The sequence below is a fragment of the Electrophorus electricus genome, chromosome 24 (assembly GCF_013358815.1).
Source record: "Electrophorus electricus isolate fEleEle1 chromosome 24, fEleEle1.pri, whole genome shotgun sequence".
Lineage (NCBI taxonomy): Eukaryota > Metazoa > Chordata > Actinopteri > Gymnotiformes > Gymnotidae > Electrophorus > Electrophorus electricus.
In genome coordinates, this window is record NC_049558.1 from 11,714,832 (window position 1) to 11,727,444 (window position 12,613).

A 12,613-nucleotide genomic window follows, 5' to 3' on the forward strand; every position below is an offset into this window, starting at 1 on the left:
CAGCTCCGGAAGCGTGCCTCTTCCTCCATCAGCTCCACTGCTTCTAGCCCAGCGGTGGGACGTCTTGGCCGGAATTCCTCTTCTTCTTCGCAGTGTCTTCGTGAGCAGGACTGAGCCATGGACAGCTCATCCTCCGTTGACGGGTCACCCACTCGCTCACCTGTAGAGTTTTGTGTTTAAAACCATCCCTGTTGCAGAAGAGCAAGAATATGTGTGGAAGAGGGCGGACCAGGAGGTGCCTTCTTGTTCTTACAGAAACGTCTATAAGTTAAGATGCAATGCAAATTTGCTTCCATATGTCTCATGATGTTGGTGGGGAAAATGTCCACTTGACCTGCTACAGGCGCATGTGTTCAGAGGAGATACCTGGTCTAATAATGAAGGGGTTTTTAACATTATGTTTTGGACTGAGACTTATTTATGATTTTCCTCAGAAAATCTATTCCTTCTGTAAGAAATTTTGGGGTCAGTGCCAACACTTTGGTACAGCGTAGCTGGCAGATGTGTTCTTCATCCAGTCTGTCAAGCAGGCCAGCTACCTAACCACCTCTTTATCCGAATTACCAGTAACATCACTTACGGCTGCCTGGACAAGCCAAGACGGTTGGACTAGATTTTAACAGATAGCTTTTGTAGCCCATCTTGTTAGATAAACATCTAATAGCTTTACACTAAAAATGACAGAAAGTGATGGAAATATGTAACTAGTTTAGCTCCCATTTAGCTCTGGACAGTGCAGTGATGCAGCTCTGCTAACAAACTTCTGTTGCAGTTTCTAACATCGTTTTTATATTTTGTTGCTGCCAGCTTTGTAAAGAATTTGACTAATTTCAGTCTAATTTGCATCTTTCTTGAGTACGACGAATGAAATGTTTAAGGCTTCACTCAAAGTGAAACTAGCAATAGTCTGAAGTTTTATGTTACTGAACAACCACATCTACAATAAAAATCTAATTATTTTGCTGGAAATAATGTGCTGCACGAAAGCATTAGAAGCCAGGTGGAGGGCACGGAGACCCTGCGGAGGCAGCCGCCCGCACCTGTAGCCAGGAGTCTGTCAGGGCTTGTTATGGTGACGACTCAGAACCCAGTGAGGGACGCCATCCAGCAGAAGATGGACATTCAGGTCTGTCCTTAAAAGGCAGGAAGGTGCACGGGGAGCCCGTGACGGCTGTGGCCGCGCGCCTTACCACGACCCTGAAATGAACTCCACAGTTAATACGATGATGAGTAGTGATTAGTGGTTAATGCTTCAACTGATGGCAGTCCAACTCCATGTGTCGGCTAGTCTTGTTTTAAGATTTTACCTGAATAAAAAGTTTTTGGCTTCATCATATATTCTCAGTAGAAGATAAAGGTAATAAATATATTTTGTTAATATCTTTTGTTTCAATTCTGGAGGGCCCTGTATACATATATTAAATGGTTAAAACAGTTACAGACCTGTTCAGAACTTTTAGGAGTACGATTTTTCTACGCACCTGTAACAGCGGGAGAGCAGACGCGATGTGATGAGCAGCTCTGATTTCAGCTCCATTTTCTTACCACGATGAAGAAAAACGGCAGACGACAGAGATACGAAAACCCCAAAACATAAAGACATGAAGTGGAGAAAAACCACAGGGAAGGAAAAGGAAAAAAATCAGACACACAAAATAGTAAAAAATAGTCAAGACAAGCCAGGAAGGTTAAAGGTGCACACAGAGAGAGAAATCAGGGAAATGAGACGCAGGTGAAAACAGAGAAGGGGAACCACAAACAAACAAATAAGCTCGACGGGAGCCGCAGCGTCACGGGTAAACCTCCACACTACCAGCGTGTCAAAGTGAATGAATAAGTCAATATGCAGCCCTGAATTTATTCCCACCCCATCAAACAACGGGGCGGCAGGTGTTTTTTTTATTTTTGTTGAGACGAAGACTGAACACGAACACTGCACAGATATCACTGCTGGCTGATGAGCACATGGAGGAATGGACGATGCTCACATCCACGTCAAATGCACATTAAAGAAACCCCCCCACAGAACAGGCTGTTCATTAATGTTTGCTTTTTACACCACATACTTCTACACAACAGAAATCAACAATATACAGAAAAATACCACATCCTGTACATCATAGCAAGACAATCAGAATAAAAAAGTCCATGTATTCCAGCATGGAACGCAGGTGTGTTTCCAGTAGACCTAAAGGTAACGGCACATTCTTAGGGATTGTTTTTTTTCCCACAGGTTATGATTCTTCCCACTGTGTGAAGGTTTACGAAGGGGTCAGCAGACCCTTTCTCCAAATGTAACTTTGGGTCTACAGAACTGAGTTACTAGTTTATTAGGTGCACCTATCTAGTAATGTGATGTGTCTCCTTCGTCGTCCAGAACAGCAGGAGCTGAACATGTATGAACATGTATAAACGTACTAAAATGACTGCTGAACAGTTGCTGTTATTGGTCCGCTGTGCAGTCTTGTTGTAGTCTGCACTTTCCAATCACGTCCCACGGGCACTGGATGAGGTCTGGATCTGGGGACTGTGCAGACCACTGAAGCAGAGGGACCTCACCGCTGTGAGGGTGTTTGGTTAACCTGCTGCACGCATCCTCTTAAGATGGAGCAAACTTAAGCCACGAGGATGTAGAACATGATCTGCAGGCATATTGAGAAGAAGCAAATATTCTTCAGTGGTGAGAAGGTCCATCCGTGTGTTAGAAGAATGTTCTCCTCAGCATTTCACCCCCTTAGCATATGCAGACAACTTCACAACAAACACGATTGTTTTTTTTTTTAACTTGAATTCTTTTAAAATGAATCTATTAATGTGCCTTTAATTTAGTTTTTCATTTCGTTCTTTATGGTAATTCAAGTCTTCTAGTTAAAGTAACCATATGTAACCCTTCATAATGACTTTATTATCCTTATACGGATTCTTTATTCTGTGCAGAGTACTTTGGAAACTGTGTTTAAGAAAGTGCTGTACGAATAAAATGTTTGTGCCAACTAGAGATTGTCTCTTCCTTGTTTTCTGTTAACGTCAGCGTGGTCTTCACCTACTGTCATTAATCCCCGAGAGAAGCCAATCTGAAGACATTGTGACATCTTCACACTAACGTGAATTTGGATGTGATTTGCAGGTTCTGATCCATGTGTTTGCCTGTGGGATTTTCGGCATTCTAGTTTTACCCGTGCTTTTTTTTTTGGCCATAACATCACTGTTTTCCACACCACTCCCAGTAAACTCCCAGTAAACCCCAGAAACACCTGAATGGTAAAAGCTTGGAATGGCAGGTACAACAGGAATGCAAACTGTCTCACACACACACACACACACACACACACTCACAGGTGAAATACCTGTCTACCTAAATTATACCACACACCACAGTCACATGACATGTCTTGTGTGCGATCTACAGCTGTGTAGTGGGAAGCGTGTTGGAAGGTTGGAGGGGGAGCATCTAACAAACTGGCAACTCAGTGTAATTGTGCTAAGGCACAATAATTGTTTCTAAAACAAATAAACAAAAAGCCCATAAGCAGATGATAGGAGCCATTCAGAGGTGGATTTACGGCAGGTCTGGCGGCTGCCACTACGGCGCTATCATGGAAAAAGCTTTTATTCGTGTTTACGCATCCTTTTAGCCCTGACTTCAGGTCACGAGGAATGTCATAAACGACACATGGCAGACAGCTCTAACGCTCAGGATATGAAAATTCAGCATAAGAACAGCACTATAGGACTAACACGTGGAGTACAAAAAAAAAGGCAGATTAACGTGATATGGCTGTTTCTGTGTCTCTCACAAAATCTCTGGATTAAATACGCGGACATCCGCTGTGAATCTCACTGTTGTAGGTCTTGGTCCCAGTGATCTTTTATTTCAGCGTGTAGACTGCGGCGCTGTGGAGGCACTGGTGCTTCCAGACCCTTTGACCGTTTTAACTGTCTGTTTTGCTGGGCTGTGCTGCTGAGGTGCGTGTTCCCAGCTACGCTACGCCGGATAAAGCATCCTGCTCCCAGAGTCCAGCCGTGGCTTTTTTTCCAGGGAGAGGGGGCTCACGGCGTATCTCGGTTTGTTCCGCTCTGTGTTCACTCTTCCTGGGAATGGAAACCACTGCAGCACTTGTCCTGCAGTATCCGTTCAAACTGCAAAGAAGATCGGAAAAAACCCCAATGTTGAAACAAAAGATGTTTGATTCTGTAAAAGTATTAAAGGGAAAATGCTCATTCAGGACATGAACATTGTTCATTCAGCATTACCTGTGCTTCTGTTTGCCTGATGTTCTGTCCCCGAGCAGCTGGCCATGGCACCAAACACCTCCCCAGACTCGGAGTTCTGAGACAGGGAGGCGGAGTGTCTGCTAGGACTGCATTCCACAGGGAATCTGGCACACGGAACGGCAGGGACCTCATTTTAAACTAACGTAACAAACGGGTGTCAGAGACTTTCCTAGATGCTAATAATACAGTGTCTGTGATAACTGGAGAATATAATAACTGGCCTGGCTACGCTGGCATTCCGACTTGAATAAAATCATATGATGAGGTTTCACGGTGTGTTGCTACGTGTTATCTAAGCAGACATTCCCACACGTCCCCTCGTAGCCTCAGCCACACTCTGACACACCAGTTTGTGTGATTTAAGTAGATCTCCACAGTAAAAGGAGCAAATCAGGAAGAAGAGAAAGGCAAAGGATAAAGGGTGAAGAAGAGGCAGGGCACCGGAGCGGTGATGAGTCAGGAGGGAGGCGGGGCCTGCTGTGTGACCTCACGACCAATCAGAAGCTGTTGGTCTGTGGCGCAGCGATGTTAAGTTCAGTGATTCAGAGAGGAATACTGATGCCAGAAGACGGGTCAGCGATGGCTGGGCTCTAGTGACAGAGATGTCTCTCAGAAGCGTTTGCGCTTTCGCGTTTTCTCTTTTTTCGCTAGATTTTTGTTTTTCCCCCTAGCGGAGAGGGGATCGTTAGCATTAGCGCGCAGCGATTTACGCGGCGGCGGCAGAAGAGCGCATTAGCTCGTCGATTCTAACATTCAAATGCAGAGATCGGGAGCACCGCTCTCGGACCAGGTTTGGCGAGCGATACCATCGCAGCAGACTGCAGCCTGACCAAGGGCTCCTGTTCTGAGATCAGTGTTACTGGCCCTGGGTGTGTCCTGAGCATCCTGGCTCTCTCTCACCTGCTGTGGATGAGGCTGTAGGCTCCGGGCCCGACAGACTGGGGGGTGAGGGGGGTGTCCATATCATTCTCTCCCCGTCCCACTGCTGAGGGACTGGGCCAGTTTGGCCCTGTACTGGTCACAGAGGACACTACAGCAGAATGAAGAGGACAGCAATCAAGCACACGTACGCAGGTCCATTAGGGGTGTAGACGGCCTACGTTACGTGAGAGCAGGGGCCCTGCTGGCCAAAAGCGGTTGGCTGAAACAACGCAAAAAACGACTACATTTTTCTTTCCTTGACACCAAAGAGATACCGTAACACTCTAGCTAGCCAATCAGGACTCTTGAACGCCACCATGAAATTTGCGTATCCCGACGATGCCCAAAGGAGAAAGAAAATTAAGGAAAAGGAAGCAGGATGTTCAGTTCTGACTGCAGTAAGTAGACAGATACAGATTATATAAGACGGGTAAATATTTATTATTGTAGAAAATAAAAATGTCTTTGATTAGGGCCCCTAGACATAACAGCTTGGGCCCCAGAAAGGCCAAATCCACTTTTGGATGAAGTGGTCATGTGTGTGTGGGGTTACTACACAGGACTCTGTGGTGACCGGCGCCGTAGCGTACCTGGTGCCGTACGGCTCCTTACCTGAGGAGTAGGAGTTGGTTCTGGTGGAGGAGCTCATGGGAGTGGGCAGCGTCTGGTAGCCCAGGCTGTGCTGGGAGCCGCGGTCGTAGTCGTAGCTGCAGTGCAGGGTCCGAGCGCCGTAGTCCCTGTAGCCCGTGGTGCGGTTGTACCAGCCTCTTAGGTGCTCCACCATCAGCGCCTTCTGCATGCTTCTGGCCACGACTTCGCCCCTGGGGCCCTGCCTGGTCCGCGCAGGCCGCACCGTCGCGTAGGGGTTCTGGGACAAACTGTCTGTGCCGTCCATCCCGTAATGCCCGCTCCGGTTGTGGCCGTGGTAACCGTGCACTTGGTAGGAGGGGTTGACGTTGTAGTGGCCCTCCAGTTCGTTTTCATACACGTACGTGCCGTTGGTGTACGGCTCGTAGTCTAGGGCGGGGTAGCCGGTGACGTAGTAGGCGGTGGAGCTGTAGTGAGGGTGTGGGTGGTAGGTGTAGCTGCTGGGGACCAGGTTGGGCATGCTCCCCGCGTTCCCGTAGATCTCCACCTTGCAGTGGTGACGGCGGTCGTGTGTGCGGTATGGCGGCGTGGAGGAGCACGGCGTGAAGATGTCAGAGCTGCACAGACTGGTGTAGGAGGAGCAGTCGTCCAGGACATCGCTGCTGTTGCTGCGGCGCGACGGGAACGCTGGGAAAATTGCCCTCTCCGAGCCGGGATAACACAGCAGCTGGGCCTGGGACTCCAGGCTGCCGCTGCGATGCCGGAAACCATGGATACAGGCCTCGGACCTACCAGAGCAGCAGTAACGGAGACCTGAGAGTGTGGTCAGCTTTCAACGTTAACCCAAGGGAATCCACATGACAGAAAGGTTTCGTTCATCCTGACTAATGCACTACTGAGTTTTAGCCCTGACTTAAAACTGGCCTCATGAGGCATTAAAAAAGGCAGAAAGTTTCATTTTAGCTCGCTTGTGTTAAAAAGGGCTTGTTGAATTAGAAGTATTAAGAACCTCCACACAATGCAGTTTTTTCACTACCCATAATGCACATGTACGAGTGTGTGCACGGGGCTACGGTGTGGGTACCCGAGCTGGTTGCTGCTGAAGGCGTTGCGGGTCATGACAGGGGTGTTTGTTACGCCGGGCACCTCCGCCTGCCTGCGCGGGACAGTTTTATACGGGCTGTTGGTGGCCGACGCCACCTCCCGAGACCTGTAGTGAAGGGCATTACCCTGTAGCTCACCATCCAGCCTACACACACACACACACACACACACACACACACACACACACACACACACACACACACACACAGAGTGGGTAGGAGAATTACAGCATGGGTCATGTCCCAGGTTACTCAGTAAGTAGCACGACACACACCTGCTGAGCGATCTCTTATCATGGTGTGTGTCACTCTCTGAGGATCTTCTCTCTGCATCATAGTCCAGGCCAGAGGTGGGCGGAGCGTTGAGAAAGGTGGGGCTCTGAATGGAGTGAGAGCGCCTGCTCTGGCCACTGTCATCATCTACACATACGACACGGTGTCGGTCAAACCCATCCAACACATCTCTCGTGTGTGTGTGTGTGTCTGCCTGGTTATGAGCAGTGACGTAGTGACAGTGATGGTATTAATGGATGAGGGCGAGAACACTTCAGAGAACTGAACGCTGACATACTCACCGTCATCCAGAGGGAGACTCTCGCAGAGAGAGCTGCAGTCAGAGGGGGCCATGTCATCTGAGAGAGAGCGACAGAGAGGGAGAGGGAGGGAGAGAGAGAGAGAGAGAAAGATAGTGGTGTTTGTTAAAGGGAAGCAGGTTTAGAGCTGTGTGGTTGGAGTTGGGAAGACAGAACCGAGAGCCCATATTGCAGAAGCACAAAGAACACGTTATGGCTGAACTGAAATCCGTCACACAACTGCCTTGTTTAAGAATGGTGAGCCTGAAAAGGTCACGTAAAACATAAGCCTGGCCGCAGGTATGCGGGCACACAGCATACGAAGGCCCCTTCTATCAGTCTTACTCTGCTATGACCTTCCTAAGTTCACTGGCTTGGTTTGGGAGTTTCTACTAGACACTGATACACTGATAGCTGCCTCGTTCGAGTTTGGCCATTACTGGGAGTTCCACAGAATGGCCAGACCTTGGGAGACCTCCTGGACTGGACATACAATGGCGCAACTCCTGTGACGCATGTGTGTCAATCAGAATGCGTATAGTGGAATACCACACACACTACGCCACCCAACCACAAGGAAGATGCATCACAGGACACACGAGCATGGATGATAACGGATATGAACGGATATGAACTCACAACATGAAAAAAATTAATTAAAATCTCAGAAAATTCAGATTTTCTTCCACAAGCAAGGACACCCGTGCAGATTAGCGACTGTCTGATGCTGTAGTCTCTCAGAATGGTCATTGTTATCGTGGAAAGAGTATAGTTTTTCTCTCTCTCTCTCTCTCTCTCTCTCTCTCTCTCTCTCTCTCTCTCTTTTGACCTCTGATCGCCCCTCCCCCCACCTGCGATGATGAGTGATGCCCTCTGCGTTGGCTTCTTGCCCTTCTTCACGCGGTAGCGGTTCATCTCGTCCTCGATCTCCTGCAACCTGTGCACGGCATCCAGGCAGTTGCGCCTGCGCTTCTTCTTCACCGTCTTGCTGATGTCAGGCTCCGCTGCCAGCTTCTTCGCCGCCTCCACGATCTTCTGCTGCAGAGCGAAGCGGCTCTCCAGGTTCCTCAGGTACGGGTCCTGCAGAGTAAGCCCACAAATGAGAGTTAAAGACCAGTGAGTCCAGCTAAACAGCAGCTAAAGTCCAGATAAACACCAGCTAAACACCAGATAAAGTCCAGCTATACACCAGCTAAACAGCAGCTAAAGTCCAGCTAAACAGGAGATGAACATCAGCTAAAGTCCAGCTAAACACCAGATAAACACCAGATAAAGACCAGCCAAACACCAGCTAAAGTCCAGTTAAACACCAGCTAAAGTCCACCTAAACACCAGCTAAAGTCCACCTAAACACCAGCTAAAGTCCATCTAAACACCAGCTAAAGTGTTGAGATGTTTCCAAAGTCCATCAGTTCTGGAATATCAAACAGATGTTGGCAGTAAAGGAAACGCCCACAAAACTGCATATGAGGGGAAATATTCTGCAATTGCTGCATGTCACTTCACGTTGATCGGCACATTTCAAACAGTTTTTCAAAATAATTCTATTTTCCCAGCTGAGCCTCTGGATTCTGTCGTTCTACCTGATGTTATCAGTGCTTGCAGGCTCATGGGCGGACGTAACGTGAGAGTGTGCCAACTCAAACAGGCACGTTTACAGCAATTTCATCAATATCGCATTACCATGACAGCAGCTAAATCATGCTTTCACTGTATGTTTGCTATTATTGATTCATCAGCTGTCAACATAAAACTGATTTAGAGCTATTTATGTTTTGAACAGTTAATTAAAGTTTGACATTAGCTTCGCTAGAGGGTAACATACCCTCTGCACTTAAAGAGAATACCACAGACTAAATGTTAAATGATGTGTGATTCAGTTAAATGTCGTGTGATTCAGTTAAATCTCATGTGATATTGTTAAATGCAGTGTGATACTGTTAAATGGCATGTGATACTGTTAAATGTCGTATGATACTGTTAAATGTCGTGTGATGTCAGGTGATTTCCTGTTTGGGGTCGTGAGACACCAACCTCATTATAAGGGAAAAGCTCGTCCAGTTTAAAAGCTGTCCCAATTCTCTTCCTGAAACCGGGGGGTTTCTCTCCGACACTCATGGGGTACTCTTTGGGCAGTTTGCCAGTCAGCTCCTGAAGCACATTATATACACAGCTAAGAAAACACAAGGAACACAAACCTACTAGGGGAATTATTGAATTATTTCAACATCACATATCAGACCCATGCATACAATCTGATCCAAACAGACCCATACACACAGTCTGATACATACAGACCCGTACACACAGTCTGATACATACAGACCTATACATATGATCTAACCCATTATAAAGATACATTTGAAATGCCTGTCACAAGCCTGAAGGATTAGAGGGTTGGAATAATTACTGTTATTAATATTTCTTTTTCTGAACTGTAGCTACCATGGCTATAAACATGAATAAGCCAGTAGTGTAGTAGTTTTGCATGATGACGTGTAGTTAGGTGGTAGTTTCGTATGATTACGTGTAGTTAAGTGGTAGTTTTGTATGATTGCATGTAGTTAGATAGTAGGTGCCCGTGTACACAACTAGGACACACTCCTAAAGAAGCACCCTTAAGCTACAGGAAAAAAAAACATTTTATTGTTACTTAAAAATGCTGGTCTTGTACAGGAGCCTCATTGATGGTGGTTATTTTCTCCAAGTACAGCAGATCCATGTGTGAACTCACATGCTGACGAACCAAACGTCAGTATTACGCTTTACTGCCTGAGGTGGCAGCTTGGGGGTAATATAAAACTCAGGAACTGTCTGCTGTCCTGAAATGGTTTCTAAGACTGCATAGCCTTAGTAGACTTCTCATGTCATAAACCACTGTATTCAGAGGCTTGTATGGGCCCACAGCCTGCACATAAAAAGCTTTTAAGTGTTAAAAACCTTTAAAGAGTGGGGAGCAGACAAGTATTTTGCTGTCTGTATAGCAAGGTGGTAAACATTCCAAATCCTTTTCAGTTGAAGACATTATGTCTCTGTTGAAAACATTTCCTCTGTGTTTTGCTTGGCTCATGATGGTAATGTGTGTTCAGAGCAGCCAGTCGCAAACGGTTTCTGATTCTTACCGCTTCCCTTAAGCAGATCTTCTTCAGTTCTGCCATCTTCTCATTCAGTGCGCCCTGAATCTCCTTCTCTTTCTTCCTCAGCTCAGAGAGCTTTTCCTTCTTCTGGTCATCGTTCATCTCTGAGTCTGCAGAGCCTGCATGTGAAATTGAACAAAATGCACCGTGTCCATCTGAGGGTCTCAGACAGTGGAGTTTGGTGGTGTATACAATCACGGTCACTAAGACACCACTGGCAGATCAGTCACAGAAAAAAGCATTTGCACAGTTTGGAACTCGGTGATGGAGGATGAAGCAAACATCTACATCTGTCTCTGGCTATGTTCTCGTATGTGAATTATGGACAAAATATTCTAGCAAGCTATATTTAGCAAGCTATAAAAATGACCATCATTATCTTGAATTGCAAAGGAGAAGAGAACCAAACAGTGAGGTGATGAGGTTGTGAGATGGTGAGGTGGTGAGATGATGTGGTGATGAAGTGATGAGATGATGTGGTGGTGAGGTGATGTGGTGGTGTGGTGGTGAGGTGATGAAGTGATGTGTTGGTGAGGTGATGTGGTGATGAAGTGATGAGGTGATGAGGTGATATGGTGATTAGGTGATGAAGTAATGAGGTGGTGAGGTGATGTGGTGATGAGGTGATGAGGTGATGAGGTGATGAAGTGATGAGGTGATGAAGTGATGAGGTGATGAAGTGATGAGGTGATGAAGTGATGAGGTGATGAAGTGATGAGGTGATGAAGTGATGAGGTGATGAAGTGATGAGGTGATGATGAAGTGATGTGGTGGTGAGGTGATGTGGTGGTGAGGTGATGTGGTGATGAAGTGATGTGGTGGTGAGGTGATGTGGTGATGAAGTGATGTGGTGGTGAGGTGATGTGGTGATGAAGTGATGTGGTGATGAAGTGATGTGGTGGTGAGGTGATGAGGTGGTGAGGTGATGTGGTGATGAAGTGATGTGGTGGTGAGGTGATGAGGTGATGAGGTGGTGAAGTAATGAGGTGGTGAGGTGATGTGATGATGAAGTGATGTGGTGATGAAGTGATGAGGTGATGAGGTGATTAGGTGATGTGGTGATGAAGTGATGAGGTGATGAGGTGATGTGGTGATGAAGTGATGTGGTGGTGAGGTGATGTGGTGATGAAGTGATGAGATGATGAAGTGATGTGGTGGTGAAGTGATGAGGTGGTGAGGTGATGTGGTGATGAAGTGATGTGGTGATGAAGTGATGTGGTGATGAAGTGATGTGGTGATGAAGTGATGAGATGATGAAGTGATGAGGTGGTGAGGTGATGTGGTGATGAAGTGATGTGGTGGTGAGGTGATGTGGTGGTGAGGTGATGAGGTGATGAGGTGGTGAAGTAATGAGGTGATTAGGTGATGTGGTGGTGAGGTGATGTGATGATGAAGTGATGTGGTGATGAAGTGATGTGGTGATGAAGTGATGAAGTGATGAGGTGATGAGGTGATTAGGTGATGTGGTGATGAAGTGATGAGGTGATGAGGTGATGAGGTGATGTGATGATGAGGTGATGTGATGATGAAGTGATGTGGTGATGAAGTGATGAGGTGATGTGGTGATGAAGTGATGAGGTGATGTGGTGATGAAGTGATGTGGTGGTGAGGTGATGTGGTGATGAAGTGATGAGATGATGAAGTGATGTGGTGGTGAAGTGATGAGGTGGTGAGGTGATGTGGTGATGAAGTGATGTGGTGGTGAGGTGATGAGGTGGTGAGGTGATGTGGTGATGAAGTGATGAGGTGATGTGGTGGTGAGGTGATGTGGTGATGAAGTGATGAGATGATGAAGTGATGTGGTGATGAAGTGATGAGGTGGTGAGGTGATGAGGTGATTAGGTGATGAAGTGATGAGGTGATGTGGTGATGAAGTGATGTGGTGGTGAGGTGATGTGGTGGTGATGAAGTGATGTGGTGGTGAGGTGATGAGGTAGTGAGGTGATGTGGGGGTGAGGTGATGTGGTGATGAAGTGATGTGGTGGTGAGGTGATGAGGTGATGAGGTGGTGAAGTAA

The 12,613-nt window shown here is 46.8% G+C and overlaps 1 protein-coding gene across 6 annotated transcripts in view; it reads right to left on the reverse strand.

Annotated features, from left to right (window-relative positions):
• Positions 1–1,886: 1,886 nt before the first annotated feature.
• Positions 1,887–12,613, reverse strand: part of frmd4bb (FERM domain containing 4Bb) — a 33,859-nt gene continuing 23,132 nt past the window's right edge. For 4 of the 6 annotated variants that reach the window (XM_027025581.2, XM_027025582.2, XM_027025579.2 and 1 more), the window contains 10 exons: positions 10,582–10,715; positions 9,494–9,610; positions 8,311–8,539; positions 7,463–7,519; positions 7,163–7,307; positions 6,869–7,033; positions 5,809–6,572; positions 5,176–5,305; positions 4,255–4,330; positions 1,887–4,140 (listed from right to left, as the gene is read on the reverse strand). In XM_027025581.2, the coding sequence (XP_026881382.2) occupies positions 4,084–4,140; positions 4,255–4,330; positions 5,176–5,305; positions 5,809–6,572; positions 6,869–7,033; positions 7,163–7,307; positions 7,463–7,519; positions 8,311–8,539; positions 9,494–9,610; positions 10,582–10,715 (1,874 nt within the window). In that variant the 3' untranslated portion in view covers positions 1,887–4,083. Of the gene's footprint in view, positions 4,141–4,254; positions 4,380–5,175; positions 5,306–5,808; positions 6,573–6,868; positions 7,034–7,162; positions 7,308–7,462; positions 7,520–8,310; positions 8,540–9,493; positions 9,611–10,581; positions 10,716–12,613 lie in introns of all 6 variants that reach the window. The other 2 variants (XM_027025584.2, XM_027025580.2) reach the window with 1 other exon arrangement.